The following is a 20791-nucleotide window of genomic DNA, read 5'->3' as shown; positions in this document are numbered from 1 at the left end:
GCATGAAGGTAGCGACCATGCCTAACTGTGCACCAGATATTCTCAGCAGCTGACATAGACCCTGATAAGTAGTAAAATTTGATAAGTGTTTGAATTAATGAGGTCCATAGCTTTTTATCAGATTTTCAGGGTTCCCATGTTCACCAACAAAATGAAAACAATTATCTTTAATCTTTAAAATAAAACTAATTAATCCCATTTAGTAAAACCCAAACAGTATAGAAGTAACTTCAGTTATACCTTATCTATATAACTTTCAATGTATTTTAATTAGTCATAAAAACATCTTAATAGTGTATGTTAAGTAATTATAGAAAACAAAGATCGAGGAGCCCAAGAGTATTGGCTTGGATTTGTTTTTCTTAAGAAGAGAAAATTGCACAGGTTGTGGCTGGCAATGGAGAAGAACTCTAGGGACTAAAGATTTAAAATCTGTGTTTCTTGTTTTTGAGGTCAAGTTCCCTGTTTTGGAACAGGACAGGGTCATTAATTATGTCTAAGATGAAGAACTGTGGTCATTTTCTATAGGCAAATATTTTTTAGTTCTAAGACAGCCCTGCTTCGCCCCAGACTTTCACCCTGATGTTCCGCCCTTGTCTTCTCCAGGATTGTTCCCATGTGGGAGCGACATTGCCCATTTGAGCAATATCATTGATGTAGAACTAACTCGAGAGTGAGTAATGAGGAAAAAATTTTAATCTCATTTAATAAAACCCAAAAATTTAGTTTACATTTTATCTGTGCTACCTTTAATGTATCCAATTAGATGCAAAAATAGCTAAACATTTTAGTGACTTGGGAAAGTGTATGGTCACTTATCACCTAATAGGAGCAGACATTCTTTTAAGCTCTTTATATACATGGCCTCACTTAATCACATTTGCAACATTAGGGAATAAGTTAACATTCTATTTCTACAGCCTGCTAACCTCAGGTTCAGAGAGTACACTTGCCCATAGTTAGCAAGTAGAGAAGTCAGAAATCGAAGACATGTTTGATTGAGTAGGACAAGCTATTTGTACTGATCATTGCGAACCTTACTTCTAGTGTTTACTCTAATCATGTACTCGCTACATTATTTGCATATGGGGTTGAAGAAGGGGGATGTTGCTCTGGAACATTCAGTTCTACAATTAAACCACCTAGGGAGAATTTGTATGAGTTTTTGTCTCCTTAGGTTTTGACCTTCCTTGTCACCTTGATGTTTGTATTCCATTGACAGCTGCTTGAACCTAATCCAGACCAACGGTTTTCTCACTTGACTGACATTCAGAACTTCCCATACATGAATGATATGAATTGGGATGCAGTTTTGCAGAAGAGGCTTATTCCAGGTTTTATTCCTAATGTGAGTCAATCCTAAGAAGTCTGTGATAACTCTCATTCAATGCACATTACTCTGTGTGTCAAGTCTACACGTTGTAATCGTTATCAGTGTTGTGAAAGAGTCCAAATACTGATTTTACAGGTGAGGAAAGTGTGATGCACATAGGGTAAGTTGATCACTAAAAATCACACAGCTAATACGTGCCCAAGCTGGAGTTCTAGATCCTAACCACTTTATGTGCAGTGTCTTTACTGGAAGGAAGTACTAGTCCCTAAATAGTCACTTCCGTGAATCTCTTGGTTGCAAAATGTTTCCTATGATTCCAAAGATGTAGTAATTTGTATCCATGAAGGTCTGTGAGTCAGAGAATTGAAAACTGTTGAGATGAGGGTAATTAATTTTTACTATTCACCTTCTTTTGCAACTCTTATCTCATGGATCTGTATTTTTTAAGGGCTAATCACCAAAGAGAAATAATTCCAACTGAGTGAGTACCAACCAAGGGACATCTGGGTCCCACTTTAGACTGCTGGTAAAAGTGTAGGCCAAGGGCCCTAGGGTAACCTCTGTCTCTGCTGAGGTCCTGAATTATGCATTGGTTGTGGGACCACTGGGAAGATTAATGTGTACTTTCAAGGGCTTGCAGAAAAAAAACTCAAAAGTTTTCTGTTCAAGCTCTAGTGAGGTGCTAGTTCTGGGCACAAGAGAGTGTGATTGTTCATGCAGAAAGCTGGGTGTCTTAGTGAGTGGGTCAAGTGATAGAGCAGGGAGAGTGGAAAGAGCAGCATTGTGGGATTTTGAGGGTTCAAATCTCCACCATATGAAGCAACAGGGTAGTGAGGTGAAATTTGTACCTGTCCACTTTGCAAGTTCTCACAACAAACAGCTTCTACCATAGGTGATGTAGGACTCCATAGAGGTCTAGGCACCACCTAATCCTGCTTCCCCCTCTCCTGTTAGCTATTCCTCTTGCCTTAACAGAAGCTCTATGTTACAGCTGTCTGGATTTACTATGAATTTGAATCATCTGGGGAAGTTTATTAGAGGGAAGATTCTTGGTCTCATGTTCAAAAATCCTGATTTGAGAAGCCTGGTGAGAGAGCTGGGAACCTGAACAAGCAACTAAGATGACTCAGCTCTACACAGTCATTAGAAAAAACTTGAGAAATCCAAAAGCTCACACCTTAGAAACAATTTTAATGTGGTTTCCAGTCTTACATGCTGAAGGCTAATTGGAAGCTTAAACAAAAGTATACACAATCAAAGAATAAGAAAGATAATGTTGGCAATAAATGATATAAAACTTAGAATGGGAATCCAAGCTTATTATTTTTGGACTGCACCAATCATACTAAGTATTATTCTCCATATTAGGTCTGATGAGTTTTTAGAACGATACAGAAATGATACAGGAAGAGAGGTTGACTGAGCCAAACTTTCTTCCTTGCAGAAAGGCAGGCTGAATTGTGACCCCACCTTTGAACTTGAAGAAATGATTTTAGAATCCAAACCTCTCCACAAGAAAAAGAAGCGTCTGGCAAAGAAGGAGAAGGAGATGAGGAAATGTGACTCCTCTCAGGTAAGGAGGTCCATCCACACCACACTCAGGTGGTAGCATTCTCATGACGGCTACAATTCCTACAGAAGGTTCTGTTGAGGGGTCATCTGTATGACCTGATGTGGAGGGACTAGTAACAATGAAATTTGTTACAACAACAGTGGCCACCATCTCCTTGTGCCTCTCTGATAAGAATCAGCAACCAGCAATCAGAACACAGATCCCCACTATTTGGAGGATGCAGTCATAATCTCTCATCACAGCTCCTGCAAGCTGTATGCAAGCTGCTCAAGGACATGTGCTCAGTTCCCTGCCAAGGCCTGGAGGGCTGGTGATAGGTGGCTGATACTCTGCTTAAGAGATGAAATTAGTAGTGATCAATTGTACTTTACCACTCATGACCTAGTGGAAATTGCAAGACTGCAGCATACTCCATAGTTCCAAAATCATAATATCAGACAGATAGATACTGCCAGTGCCATTGTCTAGGTGGGGACAATTCTTCCTCTACCGTCTTCCCGAAATTTTCTTCAGAGCACTTCCATTTTGAAGCTACTTTAGTACTACTTAGATTAGGGTTATTCACTGGAGAGACACTGTAGGTTATTAGTGTTTGAAGATTCTTGCTTGTCTGTTAATTATACTTCTATTCTTTTTCAATGTTCCCCTTGAAGACATATCTCCTTCAAGAGCATCTTGCATCTGTCCAGAAGGAGTTTATAATTTTCAACAGAGAAAAGTAAGTAACTCCTAAGAATCCAGCAGCTTAAAAATGGTAGTATTTCAGGAATACTTGGTTTGCAGAGACTTTTTATATTTTTAATGTTTTTTTTTTCTCTTTCTCTTTTACTTATTTTTTTAATTTCTTAATTATTTTTGGTGGTACTGGTGTTTGAACTCAGGTTCTCCCACTATTAGACAAGTGCTTGTCCTTTTTTCTTTAAGCTTACTTTGCAGGTAGAGTCCATTTTTGCCCAGGGCCAATCTCAGATCTCGATTCCCCACCTGGGATTGTCACAGGTGTGTATCACCACACCGCACTTGCTACCTTTTTTGCCCAAGCTGGCCTGGAACCACAATCCTCTCATCTCTGCCTCCTGGCATAGCTAGGATTATAGCTATGTACCACCATGCCCAGACTTATTTTTCTAATTATAAAAATAATATAAATCTATCATAAAAATTTGGAAAAATTAGAAGCCCTCTTTTCTTGTAAGGGATTTGAATTTTTGATAGGCAAACTAGCCTACTATTAGGTGTTTATGGGAATGACAGAGGAAATGAGATGTAAATACAATCGATTCTTTAAGGTTTACTTGGTTCATTCTTCTATAAGTTGTTGGGCTTTGTGTTATTTCAAAAATTTAAACTTTTAGTTTTTATTTTCAAAGCATAACACTCCCTTTTTTTCTCTTAAGAGTAAAAAGAGACTTTAATCAAAGGCAAGCAAACGTAGCCTTAGAACAACCCAAAAACCCACAGGAAGAGGATGGCCAGAATAACAACCTGTGATGTCCTCACATCTTGGGACATTTCTTGGCACCTCAGGCCAGGAATTTTGGATTATCCACATCAAGAAGAGCTGATACTTCTTGCCCCTCCACACCTCATGAATTAGAAAATGTGAATGAATGTCCTTCAAAGGAGACAGTGCAATCCAGTGGAGAGAGTCCTGGGCCTGCGATCCTGGGTTCTAATTTCACCACTAATTAACTATGTGGCCCTGAGCAGTCATCTAACAATTCTCCCTGCTTCAGTTTATCCCTCTAAGAGGAGAGGGTGATATTAGACAAGCTGTATCTTGTGCTTTTAGTGCTACAATTGTTATTCTAATTGGCTTTTGTTTTCATTTTAAAAGGAATAGTTGAATGTGAGGTTTTTTTCCCATACTCCTTCTGATTACACTGTGACAAATAGACATTAGACATAGGAAGCGTCTTCAGAGCTAGAAAATTTCATGAATAGGTCAGAATCCAAAAGCCTGATTGGATAGGAATAAAGAATTCCACCAGGAAGAAATACATAGAGTCAGATTAGAATCTAGTGTAGATTTATAGGGTCTTCTATTGTGGTACGGACCCCAGCACCCTATCAGCTCTTAAAAGGTAGCAAGAGCCCACTGTGTACATGGCTTCCTGACTTCCTCTTCTGTAATGTGACATTGGTTGAATTTGGTGATGGTAAGAGGATTTACACCCTGGAAAATAGCAAATGCTGCAAATTAAGGCACTTTTTTTTCCCCTTTCAGCAAATCAATTGTTAAATATTATCATACCACTTTCCTTTTACCAGTAAGCATGTCTCTTAAGGGCTAATTGTTCTCAGAAGATTAGCAGAGGCCTGGATCTGGAAAGGACCAGAGAATACTGTTGCACTAAATGCATGTTTACTTTGTAGTTCAGTGAAGTTGCACCTCACAGAGGAGTTATTTTGTAAGTTAGAAGTGAAATTCAGAAGATAGTAAAAATTATCCTCCAAAGCCCCCCTTAATTAGACATAGCGTATGGGAAGTGTCCCCTTCTATGAAACACATATTGCTTTGTTTTGTTTTTGGTCTCATTTTGGCTAATACTAGGTAAACTGAAATATTGAACAAGTTATCCATGTCTTTATAGACTAGGATTACACTCAGCACAGCAGCTTGCTCACATGGAGTGTGACAAAGGGAACAGTGGAATCCTGTCCGCTCCCCACCCTACCCCTACCCATGCTCACTGTGAGAATGGCAGACAGAAATGTCTACTTAAAATATTATTGATGCTTCACTTTTTCTTTTCTTTGTATTTTATTTATTTTGTGTTTAATTTGCCTAAGTGTGCATAACTTCACTGCACTGATATATAAACAAGATCTTTGCAGAGGAACTATTTTGGCAACCCTTAAGATGACAGTAGTGTGGAGAAACTAATGAGTTTTGCAGAAGTTTGTTTAATTTCCTGGCCACTCAGATCATCTAATCCTGTCCTTGCTAATGGAGAATATGGTCTTCGCCATGAAGATAGTAAGCTGGCAACAGAAGGGACCAGACCAATGCTCACTGGAGTGCCAAAATAGGTGGAAACAGATGAGAGGAAAGATGGCTGCTGCCTGCTATACCACATAATTTCAGAGGGTGATCATTGAGGCAACTAAGCATGGGTAGTAAGCCAAAGCTAAACCTAAGATAGGCATTGATGGCTCTCTCTTCCTTAAGTCAGTGGACCCAGGATTTCCGGCACAGTTGTAAAATAGTGCTTCTCTATTTTAAAAGCAATCAGAGGTTTTGTTAAAGAATTAAAAGCCAGCTCTTTTGTCTGTTTGATTCTTGTACACTAAAGTTTCCACACTTCACTTGTCTGTGATATTTTGTTTTTTTCCAAACGCTGTAAACTCAAAGAGCTTGCTGAGTCATTTTCAGAGGGGAGGATGGTTGGAAATGAGCAGCAATACAAAGGTGACCAGATGCTGCTCCAGGCTGACAAACCAACCAGTGTTACAAGCCACTTGCATGTTTACCAGCTTCCACCTTCCATTTGTCCCCTGTCATCTGGGTCCCCCTGCCAGGACCTTGTTTGCATCTGAGCCTTTCAGAGTTGCTTGCTAAAGAGCAGTTGGATCAGTAGTGTCTCCCTCCGTGTGGACAAGTCAATCCTGTATTCGGTTTCACATCTATACAGCTTAGGGTTGGATAGGAGCCCATGCAGTCTCCGTAGTTTGAAGCCCTAGTTTTTATTTCCAGTGAGTTGATTTCTGTGCCTGAAGCACTGCTGTTGACTTTCAGAACTGTGGATGCACTGATTACACAGTCCAGTGTGAGAGAGTCAGGTGGGTTTCCAGTGCCAGCCAGATGACCAGCGCGCTATGTGCTTCCAGTTAAAAAGAGAAAGCATCGGGTGTGTAGCTCAGCACTGGAGTGCATGCTCTGGGTTTCACCCCTAGCACCAAGAAAACAAAACAAAACAAAAGATACACTGCACCTGGTAGATTCCAAGCACCCCCTGCCACTATGTGTTTTAAAGATGAGGGACAAAATTTCCCAAAACAAGCAAAATCCCTTTCCAAAATTCTCATGGTTATTGCTAGTTGTTGAAATCAGATCCTCTGGTTTCATTTCAGTACTACGGTTATAAGTTATCAGCTCTCCAGATGGACCATGTCTCATCTAGATTTGTGACAAGGCTCAGGGCTGAGAATTTTAGAAAACAAGGTGACTGCTGAATCCTTTTTGTCTGGTATTTCTGGAACCATTTTCTCCTAACAGCTTCCTCCCTTGCCTGTGCAGAGCATCTGAAAGGTCTGAACAGGGTTGGAAGATGAGAACATCCTGCTTGGAAAACCCCTGCACTATAGCAGATCAACCACCTCTAGGAAACTTTTAGTGACCTCGAGTGCAGGGTTGAAGCAAACCAGCCTGCAATCCTGGCCATGATCCCAACTCCATGGAAGGAAACGCTCTGCTAATGGGCAGCACTCCCCATGGCAGCACTGGTTTGGGCTGAGGTCATTGCTAGGGCAGGAATGAACTTTCAGCAGCACAGAGCACTGCTAAATTAATTAGAGTAATATAATTAAGGGCGAGGCTTTGTGTGATAGGAAAAATTCAGCCAGAAATATTTAGATTGTTTATCATTATAGCTTTCCTAGGTTAGATGAAAATCAACGTAGCTATTGAGAGACCAGTGTTGCTGCTTGTGGCTGCTGTGGTAACGCTAAGGCTTTAGTGTTTCAAAAGCTGAAAGCAAAGGCATGAAGAGCATTATGAGTTTGCTTCAGTACCCTGTTGTCTCTGTATTCTGTCTACAAAAATCTGACTCCTGCTTCTGTGTACATGTGATTACTGTTTATTACAAGCTCAGCGTGTCTGGCTGATATTAAACATCAGTGTGAAACTCCAAACTTCAGTGTTCTGTGCTGTTATGAATTGGCAATGGATCTGGCAGACCCTGAATGAGAAACATGTGCCTCTGCCGAGCTGTAGTAGATATAAATGTGCCTGCATGTATTCAAATGTCTTCTATAACAGTAAACCACTGACTTTTCTTAGGCAGCTGGGTATGTGTGTATGCATGTGTGTGTGTGTGTGTGGTTTGTTTTTCCTAGAGGTAGTGTTGGGGGTTTCCAAAGTTACATATTCTTTCTTCCATTTCCTGTTGCAAGGAATTTTTCTTAGCAGAGATAAGCTGGTGTTAGAGATGACATTCTGTGACTATGGAATGCCGCACATTTTAACTGGCCCACATATATGAAAACTAAACACCTGACCCCTCTAGTATTCACACTTAGGGAGCACAGCCAGAATTCCAGTTTCTGCCTTCACTATGACCTCAAGTTCATGGACAACGCATGCAGCTCTTTCTTCAGCACTCTGCTCGGTCCTGTCCCGTTCCATACATCAGAACAGCAGGTGAATGTTCCAAAGCCCATATTCTGGGACAGGAAGGGAACAAGCACCTCTGAACTCTTGCAGCTGGAAGCACCTTCTTTCTTAGCCAGAAATGAGGTGAGCTTTCAACTACCTCTGAGACAGTCAGCCATTACCAAGCTGTGGGCTCCCTGGGCTAGTCCTGGAGCAAACAGACCCTGTGATTCTCGTGGGCCCTAAGGTTCTGCAGGCTGAGTAACCTGTTGTGCAGCGTCTTACTGTGTTCTCGGCAGCTGGCCAAGAGAAAGGTAGAGTCTAGAATTCTTCCGATTCTGCAGAGGATCAGCCTTAGGCAGGTGGTCTCATTTTTGCAGATTGTTCTGGCCCTTTTAACCTCCATCTCCTGCTCACTGTTGGTGTCACCTTTGTGATGAGTTGGTGTTAGGAACTCATCCGAACACCATCCTGTGATGGGTTGGTGTTTGGAGGGAGTTCTTTAGTATGGTTATTATCCCTGTTCACTGTTCTCATCCCCACCTGGTCAGATGTGACTCAGCCCCTGAATACTTCTAGCCTCCAGAGGTGGGAAAGGTTGCCAATATAATTTTCACCAAAATTTTCTTAAACTGCTTCATCCCTTTTAGAGCACTCTACCCCGTAAGTGCTGATGATTCCCTTCACACCCATTCAGATCCTTAACAGAGCTCATTTGCTTTTCGGTCATGAGAAGGGAGAGGCATTTTCACCAATCCCCAGTTTAAGCTGTAATGTGAGGTACCAGACCAAAGATCATTAAACATCAAACCTTGAACCTAAAGTGTATACCTGTTCTTTATGTGCTCAGAACAGCTTTTGATCTGGTTTCTGAGCTTCTGTGTTAAAAGGTATAATAGTCACTCTGTGCTCCTGTGTTTATCAAACCAAGAGGAATTCATCACCCATAAAAGCAATTAATTGGAAATTGACATCCCCTGGAACCCATTTCAACTTCCCCACCTGTCCCAACCTACACATAGACACATCACTGGGCTGAACAAGGAAGCCTGCAGGCTTGGGAATGGTGTCAGAGGCTGTGCTGGTACAGTTTCTGCTTTCCTGGCATCCATCTCTTCTTCTGGCACCACAGGTTGTTTTCCTTTGTGGAGTTACGGCATCCACATGGTTCAGGTGGTTCAGTGGCTGGGCATGTGTCCAGGGGTGGGCATTCCCCATGCTCTCTTCTGACCAGTGGCTACTTTATGGTGAGCACATGACCCAAAGCAGACCAACCCAAGTCAAATTTCTTCAGCTGGGACTCTTGAGGAACTCTCCCCTCTTCTTCTGGGGTTACTAAAAGCAGGTGAAATAAAAACCTGGAGATGCCAACGGCCAGTGTATCCTCACATGGAAAGAGCTTTCCTAAGGAGGAAGCAACTACTAAAGCAAGAGGGGCCGAGATGGAAAGGAGAAGTTTTCTGCTTTCAGGGACCAACAGTGGCATCAGCCAGGCTCCAGTCTGTCTGTACCCATCCCTGAGCTTTTCAGTTGCACTAAATTTTAAATTTTCAAACCTCCACCCCCACCCTGTACACTAGAGCCTGACTTTTCCAATGAGATATGACCTGCACAAATTAGAATTAGATCTAGAGGAATGTGAAAAGATACAGTAGAAGGGTTTGGTTGTCAAAACTATTTCAGAACCTGGAATTGGACAACTTTTTTTTTTTTTTCATTTCTGCAGTGTTGGGGATTCAAGGCATAACCTTGCACTTGCTGGACAAGTGCTCTACCACTGAGCTATATCCCTAGATCTGAACAAAGTTTTAAAATCGTCTTTATTGTAGGATTTTTCAGAGTCTTCAGTGTGCTGGAATGTAACTTAAAGCTCTCAGATGAGAAGACAGAGCAAATAATCCTTTAAAACACACTGACTCCCCTGAGATCTGTTTGCTAAAGAATATATTTGGCATGTATTTGCTTGGAGTTTTCCCTCCAAGTCCAGGCTTTTCGAAAGAAGTACAAAATGCTTCCAAGACAACCTAATAGCGAGGCTTTAAGGGATAACCAAAACCAAGGCCAACAAAACAAAAAACTAGGTTCTGTCCAGCTAAATTTTTTTCCCAATGGCAATGCTTTCTACACTAATACCAAAGTTTATGGTTCATGGGAAAACCTTAATCATTACCCAAAATTTCAATATTGGTCTTGAAACTGTGAGGCAAACTAACAAGTCAATCTTGATGAAAAGATAAAAACTAAAGGAAATTTTCTCTGATAACTTATATTCAGATATGCCCTGCTTACTAACCATTTCCATCCTATTGTGCAATTATAATAGAGTGAAATGGCGCAAAATACACAGAAAACTGGAGAATGAAGTTGGTGATTTTATAATTATTTTAATAACCAGGTTTACATTAACAGTCACTTGATGAACTTATTTTTCTTAAATCTCAGCTAACTCAATACACAGTTTTCTTCATGGTCCAAACCAAACAACTCTTCACGCAGAGCTGCCTCACAGCTATCACAGATCACAGGGAGATTTACTGTCTGTCCCTATCCACCAGACACAGAACTGAACACCCACACACCATGTCTCAAAGGGGGAATTACGAGGAGTGCTGGCTGCCCAGGACAGCCCATGAGTGCTTCTGGGACTTAAGCTAATGTTGTTCAGGGGAGACTGCCCAGGAGGCTTGGGGCAAGACCCAAATTTGGGAACCATCCACCTGTTGGAAGGAGCTTTTCAGGGTGAGCAAAACAGAGTGAGGCCAGGCTTAGGATTCAGGCCTTGGGAGAAGAGAATGACTCTTTGAGTACAATCATGAAAAGGTCAAAGGATGACTGGACTTTGAAAAAAAAAAAAAGCCAATTTGAGAATGACCATATTCCTACTAGTTTTAGAAAACTAAAAGAAATATCTGTACTGGGGTGACTGACTTCAGAGTTCAACAGATGCCTTCTCAACTGCCCAAGCCTATGGCCTTGTAAGAGAGTATTCCAATGGATTGTTGGCTAGGTTTGTGGAGTATTCCAATGGATTGTGGAGGTGGGGAATGGTAAGGCCATCCTCAGAGGCAGCTAAAACTCATAGTCATTTTTTTTCCCTCAATGCTTTGTATAGGGCTGGCTGATGAGTCTATAGAACAGAATAAATTTAAATATAAATTTTTAACTTAAGGGACATGTTGCTTAGAAAAGTTCTCATGTTAATAAAATAGTGTGGCATCTTCTAGGCATTCTCAGGAATTTCTATGCTGATATGCTGCTGATAGTGAGTGGAGAATGGGGGTTTTCCTAAGACAATGTTGCTCACCCTGAGGACACTAAGGGTTGTTCCTATAGCATGGATACTTGTGTATAACATAAAATTCTGGGCTGATTTTGAAAGTCCCAAGTGCAGTGCAGACGGCCATTTGCCCAAGGAAGATGTATTTTCATGGCACAGAGAGGCTGTGGAGGGCTGAGTTGGACTCTGGGTTAGGTAACAGCAGAACAGATAGTGCAAGAGTGGATGCTCAGAACTACATTTATTTATGTGTCTTTTCTTCCATCTGGTGGCCATGGCTGGTATTACAACCTATCCTAAAGCCCAGCCTGATTACTGAGGTATATATATGCTTAAGATCTGGCAAACACCCTTTGTTATATATATATAAAAGTCATTCTGAGTTCCTTGACAGGCCCCTAAGTCTTTGAATTGTAAATTAAAGCTAAATTTTCCTTTTTACTTAAGTTTCCCTTAAAAAGAAAAGCACCATGAGAGCCTTAAAATAGCAAGATTCCCTATTACGAGGTGAGTCTTTTTCATAATTAGAGTAGAAAGCAGTTTGCTAGGGGAAATCCCCTTCCTGAACTCTTTCCAAATTCCTTTGCAGCCAAGTGTTCTTTTTTTTTCTGGTCTTCAGCTAATTAAAACCTGCAGTTAGGGCTGTGGGTGTAGCACAGTGGTAGAGCGCTTGCCTAGCATGTGTGAAGCTCTGGGTTCAATTGCCCAGCACTGAGAAACAAAAACAAAACCAACCTCCTTTACATGGCACAAAAATTCCCAAATCTGCAGTCAGACAGTGGTTTCTCCTAAGTACTTAAAAGGTGTTTGAGGCCTGCTCTGTCTTCAAAGTACTTAGCATACAGGGCTATGGGTTCTACCAGCTGGATCCCCTAGAGCACACAAGTCTGATCCTCAGTTTTTTTTATTTTCCAGCATGAGGCTGTCTGGTTCTACAGACCTTTGCCTTGCTTACAGAACTAGTCTGATAGCGAAATGGACATTCAACTCTGACAGGCAAAGGCAACATAAACAATCCCTGGCTCATTTCCTTTAGGTGCCCCATCAGGAAGACCACATCATGTCATTTCTGCTCACCTTGGAGATTTTAGTACCCCAATCAAAAGTTCTCCCCAAAGATCTTCTAATGGAAGAGGAAACAAATGGTTTAGAATTGAAAAAACAAAATGGAACTAGGGTTACATAATATGCTTCCTCTGCTCAAGACTGGCTTTCCCAAAACCCTGCTTTACTCTCTTATGAGCTGAGATGACGTATTAGTAGTAAAAGTTAGGGAGCAACTAATAAAATCAATTAAAAAAATCATATTCACTCATCGATGTGCCTGGATCTCAGGAGATTAAGAGAAATAGTCATTCACCACTGGTAAGAGAAGCCTTTCATTTTGTCCCATCTGAGCTGAAATCCTAACTCAGGATATCAGAAGTATGAGCCTCTTCTCAGTTTTCAGAGGCAGGAGAGGGGGTGGTGCCTCTCCAGAGTTCAGAGGGAGGCTATTTCAGCTGCTGCAGCCTGCCTCACTGGGCACCTTTTAAGAGAAGCGTCCCTTGCCCTCTTCCTATCTGGTCTCCCAACCCAAGTAAGAGGAGGATTTGAAAGCATCACTGAGAATGAGGCTAAGCAAACACCAGCATAATCAAGTAGGTGTAAGAAATGGTTGGATGTTGGCATTCTAATAAATGTTCAAAGAAACAAAATCTACCAGGAAGGGACATGACAAAGTCCAGAACCCAAAGACTGTCTGCCTTCTCTGCAGAACCCCAGAGGACCATGATGAAGCAATGTCTCCTACAAGTGGGCACTTTCATGGAAATTAATGTATGTTGTCAACACAATACACCCTTCTGCACACCCAGCCCACCCACCTCCCTCCTACACATCCCGCCCCAGACTCTCTGCACCCTCTCTACCTTTCTCTGGGCTCCTACCACCCACTCACCCCAAATAACCTGCGTGTCTTTTGTTCATTTCCCTGACATCCCAGTTTTGTCTGTCCCCTTGTCATAAGATGCAACACTACACACGCTCTGAACACTATAATACAGCAGACTCTTTACCTTAGTGGCCTGTCTGATTGCATGCATGTAAGTGGGGGAGAGGGTCAAACAAATCAAGGCTATGCATAAACAGAAAACAAAGCAATATTTGTAAAGCTAGGCAAGCAAGCGTAACATGGAGAAACATAAGGCTTGAGGCTTATTGATTCTTTAGATCGCAACATTTTGGATTTGCTTTCTTTCTTAAATATCGGTGTACCATTTTGGCTTCAAAACAATCTCTTCTTGCTTCTGCCCCCCTCTTTGGGGAGGGGTTGCTTAACTCAGGGATGTGATATTAGAACGGCCTCCTGGGGGTGCCACGATGCGCTTGCTTGCTGAGCGGACACCTTCATCCACTTGGGTGCCTGCAGTTTGAAAACAAATCCCAGGGAAAAACAAGGGAAGGAGAGAGGTCCGGGCAAAAGAGGTGATTAATTTTAAGACTGTAAGATATTAAGTGCCTTCCTGGGCTCATCTCCCAAGAGACTTACACCAATTCACATTCATTCTCCCTTCCCTAGAAAAGTACTTTCTGTCAGGAAAAGCCAACTTCCTATCTAGATTTCATCTGACCGTGAGCATGACAATGAGGGAAGAACACTGGTAAGGCTATGAAAGATGGCTGCTTGCAGTAATTGCGGCTAGTGATGCTTTAAGAGTTCAGTGCATTATCTCACTGCACCTGCTCACAGAGGAGAGAGGGAGGCTTGGAGAGCCTAGGTCCCTTGCTCAAGGCCTCCCAGTTTGAAGGGGGATGGTCAGGTCCCTCCAAACAGGAAACACTAATGTGTGCTTGAGTCCATTCAGAAAGGAGCCTTTAAGTTAAGGATTAAGGTAGTCGGACAGCAATGGAAAATAGTTAAAATACTTCTTAAAATTGCTTGGGTCTTGCAGAATGAAACCTCTGGCAAGGTGAGCTCAAAACTTTGAGCCCTTTCCTTTGTCTTTCTCTACTAGGTCATGTCTCTCATCTTTTCTTCCTGTTGCTTTACTTCCGACTGCTCTTCCTTTCCCTACATGCTGTGACTTTCCCTTTAAATGTATCTTTTCTTTCTTGTTATTTTGCTTACCTCACATTTAAATTTTTTATCATGTAAATCTATATTTTTCCTCATTTTAAGACTACTTGTTATGGAGCAATTGGATAATTACTTTCTATCTATATCAGAGAGTTCTTAAGGACTAGATAAGATTAATAACATGGAATACACATGGTAAAATTTCAATCAATGGAAGCTATTCTTAGTGTTATTACTAGGGAAGAGAGAATATAAAAATCCTAGGTTATAAGAAGCTACTGCAATCTGAGCTTAAAAATAGTTTGAGCTTTCTTGTTTTAACCAGGAGAGATTAAAAAAAAAAAGAAACAATAGATTGCATGGTTCTCATAGGCTAATACAGAAAATCATTACCATTTCACAGTGGAAATCAACTCCCCTTCTCTGCCACCAAGCAGAGCTAATCTTTAAGCAGAATTTGTCATTATATGAACTTGACTTCTAACCTGACTGTGCCCTGTCTGACTGCCTCACCAGGACTACTTGCTGATTCAGCAAACCTTCCAGCTTGTCCAAGGAACCTTCTCCCTAAAGGGGATGCCAGCACTTAGCTGGAAAACACCCTTAAATCCAGCTCTTAGGATCGCTATCTACCCTGGAGGCACTGCTCTTTCCTCCTTCCCCCCTTCTCTCCTCCCTTGATCAGCGATCAGCTTGTTCCACTCACCTGACAGGCTAAATCCTGACTGATGGAGATTCCTCACTGGTGGGTTCGGCCGAGTGGGAGAGCCCCGGGTAGAGCCTGCGGGGGTGCCCCCTTTGGGGGTGGTGGTCAGGTCAAACACGGGTCCATCATACATGCCCCTTGGGACTGCATGCAGGTCTGCCATCTGCAATCAGAGAACTACGTGTCACTATTCATTCATTCAACAGCATGGGGTCTGCTGTAGGTAGCATAAATATGTCAGTGAATATAGCAAGTGGAGGGAGAACCAGGAGATAATAACAGCAATGGATATACTAAATTAATGTAGGGGAAAGTAGTGCAAAATCAATAAAGAGGCATCACAATAGACTGGGGTGAAAGTTGTCCATGATGTCTTGTCTAAATAGAAGAACTTCCATCTAGAGGATCAAAGGACCATGTTGTGGGATTGGGCTTGAGGGGAAGAAGAGGACTGAGGGTGCTGATGGCACAGGCAACTGCAGAGGGTGGAAAGTGAAAATGCTATGGAATGGGAGAAGCATCAGTACAGCTGGAGAAGAGCCATCATTGCAGCCAATCAAAGATGAGGTCATACACACTGGCCAGGATGGGGTCACATGGGAGCTCCACCCTCACAATCAGTACACATCAGTGTTGCCAAGCCCTGAAATGAGATTCTGTGGTCTGACCCACTGACTTCTGGCTGTGGTTGTGGACTTGCCCTGGGACTGTGGACCCAGCTAGCAATGTCAACCAAGTGTGTGTTCCTCTGCCTTGGGCCTTGTGCCCAGTGCTGGGGTTTATGGTCCTGTGAAACATGGTGCCTCTTGCAAAGGGGCTTAGAGTCTATTAGACAAACACTTCAAAACCACCCAAGGAAGCAGTTCAGCCAGCACACAACCTCCATCCATGTTGCATCATTGGCCAGAGTGAAGCAATGAGGACAGTCAGGAGGGACCATGGTGTGACTCTAAGGCAGTCCCTCCACTGCACCTTCCTTCTGTGCTCATGACTCAGGTGCAGGCACATAGGCAAGCTCATGAAATGTGCAGAGGATAATGATTCATGGAATGATGGCCACACCTGTGCTCCTCAGACTAGCAACTCTAGATTTCTTTGGTTCCAGAATCTATGTCACATTAATAGAGTCAGTACTAGGGAAGTTTGAATTTCATTCCCTTCTCTATGAGGCGAAAACTGGCCACACATATAATGTATGTGTTTCCACGTGTGTGTGTGTGTGTGTGTGTGTGTGTGTGTGTGTGTGTAAAATCATGTAAGTGAGGATTTGTTTGAATCACAGTAGCTAAACGTCGTGAACATTTATCCTGTGAAGCGGCCCAGGATAGGCTGGGACATGGATGAGTGGGCAAGAAATTCTGTTCTTCTTTTCAGCCCTTAAGAATAATATAATTTTATAAAAAATATACTAACATTATATGGAATTATTCAAATTTTAAACTATTTAAAATAAAAGCACTATAAAATGTGGAGAAATTATTTGGAAAAAAGCTTTCTTTAGCTAAGAAGTTTTCAAAACTCCCTTTTATAGCCCATCACATCTGTGCCCTTGTTCTTCAGGACCTGATGGCTGCTGTGAAGTTCTTTGTGAGGGTCAAGGTGACACAGGTTCTCTAGCTTGCATGGTTGTTGTCTTTGGCCTGAATGGGACAAGCAGTCCCTCTCCACCTCTGGCCCCACATGCTCCTTACCTTCCTCCTGGCTTTAATACGCTTATAGACATAGTCGGAGAACGGGCTGCAGGGGATGAAGCGGCCAGCCCCCTGGGTCACATGCAGGTTGCCGTCTTCCAGCATGATCTTGCCCTGGCAGATGACCACCAGAGGCGCCCCTCGCAGCTCCATCCCTTCAAAAATGTTATACTCTGCAGCCTAGAGATTGGGTGGGGCAAAGTCACAGACAGCATGGGTGTGGGAAGAGAAGAAAGAGGAACACAGTCATCTTCTCTGTTTAGGATCCTGCGTTCAGTGTCTCCAGAAACTGAGTTACCAGGAAGCCAGGAAAAACTCACAGTGAGTCTGCCAGCTTCCAGACGGGAGAAGGCACCAGGAGACTGATGCTTGCTAGGTAAAGACTGGGCTTCTAGCAAAGAAAAGTATCTGATCTTTACCAAGGTCTTCAAGTGGAAGTCAATTTCTGTAGCCAGCAGTGTTCAAAAAGACACTATAACCATCAGAGATGCTGTGAATGGAGCCTTGTGGTGAGTTGGAGGGTGGAGGGACCCATGACCCTTTGGTCCCTACTAGCTCACAATTACATAATGCAATGTGATGTGATGGTTACACACTGGCCATTTCCACCCAAAATAAGATTTCTCCCTACTTCCTTCACTTAGTCAACAATAAGGGAGATATTACTGAAAAACATCAGTTTGGAGTTAGCGGTTAGGGTATCTGTCTTTTTTCTTTTTCCTGGTATTGGTACTTGGGTTTGAATTTAGGGCCTTGAACTTGTTAGACAGCCACTCTACCACTTGAACCACACCCCCAGCTCTTTTTTGTTTCAATTATTTTTGAGATAGGTTATTGAGACGTGTTGACGCAGGTACTGGTCTAGACTGCTATCCTCCTACATATGCTCCTCCATAGCTGGGGTGACAAATACACTGCACACCCAGTTTTTATTAGCTGAGAGGGATCTTGCAAACATTTTGCCCAGCATGACCTTGAACCGTTATCTTCCTAATCTCTGCATCCTGAGTAGCTAGGATAACAAGACTGAGACACCACACCTGGCTTTACAGTTAGGGTATTTGATTTTACCAGCTTCACCATTAATTTGCTGCATAAATTATTTAATTTCTCCACACTTCTAGAGATTAGGAAAATCTATAAAATGGGGATAATAATAGTAACTTACTGGTGGAAGACTGTAATGGAGATTCAGTAACCTAAAAGCACAGTGTCTGAGACATACTTGCTTAGAAAATATTAACTATTTGCTATCCAATATTAAGTACATTTTTTAGGTTTGGGGCTTTGGTTTTCATCTTCCACATGAACAGGACACATGACAAAAATATTAATACTTTCCCTCTTCTTGAACCAAAAGGCCTGCCTAAGCCTCAGCACCCCCTGGAAGCAGAGGTAGAAGTAGAAACCCTTATCAGCCTCCATCCCTGACAGATAAGGATGGACAGGACCCCTCTGCTGACCCACACACTGTGGAAACCAGGAGTGAGAAATACACAGTTTAAGTTTGAAGTTACTAAGATCCAGGTGTATTATTACTGAAGCCCATGTCTAGTCTACATAGGCATGCCACGGAAATATAATTCTCTGGACCCAGCCCTGTGCACATCTTCCCCATCCCACCAGCCCAAGCCTTACCGATTGGTGGCTCTTGGCAGAAACGATCTTCACGGCATCTGGATCCCAGATGACCAGGTCACTGTCAGAACCCACAGATATTCTGCCTTTGCGGGGATACAGGTTAAAGATCTTGGCAGCATTTGTGCTTGTCACAGCCACAAACTGGTTTTCATCCATTTTTCCTGTGGCCTATTGAAATGCAAAACTTAGATATCTGTATCTGTACACTATTTTTATCAATGCAGGGCTTCTGAGCTCAGAGGAAGACCCCAAAATATAGAGAAGGCTCCAGGTGGTAGTGAACACAGACCCTTGGCTGGATTGTCATGGCTGCTCTCAGGCAAAATGGATAAACATGAGGCTTAAGATGGAAGATACTGTCCTAGAGTATACATTTTTTCTAAATATGAACATATATTTACCCCTCCTAAATCCAAAGGGGATTAGAGAGAGTTCACAGTAAAGATAAGTGTGCTCATGAGCCCATTCTTTAGGTATGTGTGTTTGGATGCTCATAGGTAAATAGGAAAGCTCCTCCCCCAGTGGTCACAAAGGTTATCCCTGACTTGAATTATGAGCAGGATTTTTTTTTCACATATGTGTTTGTCTGAGGTTTTCAAGTTCTTCTGAGCATGTATCATGTTGGCAATTTAATGATGGAGTTATGCATCACCTAAGGATGGTGCTATGTTCTGAGAAATGAGAAATTCTCCAACCACCTGATTAGGTTATTGTGTGAACATCATAGAGTGCACTTAGGCAAATGAAGACAGCTATGCTATCCCTGGGTGGTATAATCTTAAGGGATCACTCATGTGGCCTATCATTGTCTGAAATGCTGCTATGCAGCATATGAGTGTATGTATTATTTTTTAATAGATTTATATAACACCAAGATACATAAATGCACATATTCATAAATGCAGAACAGTATTTCTAAAAAGGTAAATGCTAACTATGTAAGGAAAGAGACCAAAAAATTATACTTTCTGTTTTGTTAAAACAAATGGCCTGAGTATGTAAAGAATTAAATTTAAAACCTACCCTTGAGATTCCTGGGTATCAAGAAGAAAAGAGACTCAGTGGATTACACTGTGTAGACATTAGTGCGACATTAGCTCATGCATTCTATTTGGCACTGAACATGGGGAAGTAATCAACTTAAAAAATGAGTTTGTTATTAATTTTACTGAAAACTTTGGGAAGGTCTTCATTTAATTTGCTGGTTTTTTAAAATCAGGTCTTGTGATGTGATTATAAAAAATAAAATGAGGCCACTCTGGCAGTAGACACTGATAGATAATCTCCTTCATAGCCTGGAGGATCTGTGCCCACAGTATAGGGCATCCTTATGAGCAAAATGACTTTTCAAAGCCTTACATCTAGTCCTTTCAAAAAAAAGTCATAAGAGTCCCCATGCAAAAAGAATGAACTCATGCAATCAGAGCTATATGTCTGCTTCCTAGTTCTTAGCATTCTAGATAAGAATCTTTAGAATATTCCTTAAAATACAAGATCTCAGTATGCATCACTAGAAGGTAAATTATCAAGCCACCTGGATCTGTGTACATCTCAGCAGGTGTGAGATGTCCCCTGCAGCCTGAGGATCCTCACCAGTGAAGCCCACTTGGTTGGAGGAGCAGTGCCCTGATCTGCCCTGGTTACTTTTGCATAACCTCAGACCCTTACCACAGCCTTGTCCCAGATGACAGACATTCGCTCCTCTACCCCATTGGTACCCTCAGGGATGGCTGTAAAGTTGTCCTTTCCGATGGCTTTCTGGGCAGTGCTGAAGGTGCAGTGGGCACTTCCAGAGAGCTGCAGATCCCCACTGGAAAAGGAGAAAGCGCCGTATGAGCAGGAGAGATGGCTGGGGCACATCAGGGAACCAGAATCCAGTGTCTAGTGTGAGAGTTTAGTTTAGAACCCCCCTATCCCCCTTACTAGCTGTGTGGAACTTGGTGAGTTTCTTCCCCTCTCTGGGCTCAGTTACCCCATCTGGAAAGTAGGGGGTGAGGTTAGATCATCTCTTTTGTAGCAAGATAAAAAAGGACTTAAATAAGTGATGGCCCGATCCTACATGTCCACAGAAGGAAGTAAGAAATGATTTTGGCTAAGTGTCATCAAGACCAGTAAGTTTGATTTAGGCAAATAACCCTTTGACCTTGCTTAATTTGTAAAGTGGTGATAATAAGTGCCTCACTCACAAAGTTGTCATG

General features: G+C 42.1%; 2 protein-coding genes across 7 annotated transcripts in view; one reads left to right on the top strand and one right to left on the bottom strand.

The window, feature by feature from the left end:
• Stk32a (serine/threonine kinase 32A) overlaps positions 1-20791 on the top strand; it is a 135653-nt gene that overhangs the window by 111882 nt on the left and 2980 nt on the right. For 4 of the 5 annotated variants that reach the window (XM_074076715.1, XM_074076711.1, XM_074076712.1 and 1 more), the window contains 4 exons: positions 1223-1348; positions 2778-2906; positions 3560-3624; positions 4304-7779. In XM_074076715.1, the coding sequence (XP_073932816.1) occupies positions 1223-1348; positions 2778-2906; positions 3560-3624; positions 4304-4397 (414 nt within the window). In that variant the 3' untranslated portion in view covers positions 4398-7779. Of the gene's footprint in view, positions 1-1222; positions 1349-2777; positions 2907-3559; positions 3625-4303; positions 7780-20791 lie in introns of those variants that run through there. The other variant, XM_074076714.1, reaches the window with a different exon arrangement.
• Dpysl3 (dihydropyrimidinase like 3) overlaps positions 10585-20791 on the bottom strand; it is a 107589-nt gene continuing 97382 nt past the window's right edge. For both annotated transcript variants that reach the window (XM_074076709.1, XM_074076710.1), the window contains exons 10-14: positions 20262-20403; positions 18591-18761; positions 16953-17132; positions 15262-15424; positions 10585-13901 (exon numbers count right to left, since the gene is read on the bottom strand). In XM_074076709.1, the coding sequence (XP_073932810.1) occupies positions 13813-13901; positions 15262-15424; positions 16953-17132; positions 18591-18761; positions 20262-20403 (745 nt within the window). In that variant the 3' untranslated portion in view covers positions 10585-13812. The remainder of the gene's footprint in view (positions 13902-15261; positions 15425-16952; positions 17133-18590; positions 18762-20261; positions 20404-20791) is intronic.

Source organism: Castor canadensis, chromosome 6 (genome assembly GCF_047511655.1).
Source record: "Castor canadensis chromosome 6, mCasCan1.hap1v2, whole genome shotgun sequence".
Classification (NCBI taxonomy): Eukaryota; Metazoa; Chordata; class Mammalia; order Rodentia; family Castoridae; genus Castor; species Castor canadensis.
Note: the sequence above shows the minus strand (reverse complement) of the source record. Positions and strands in the feature narration are given on the sequence as shown.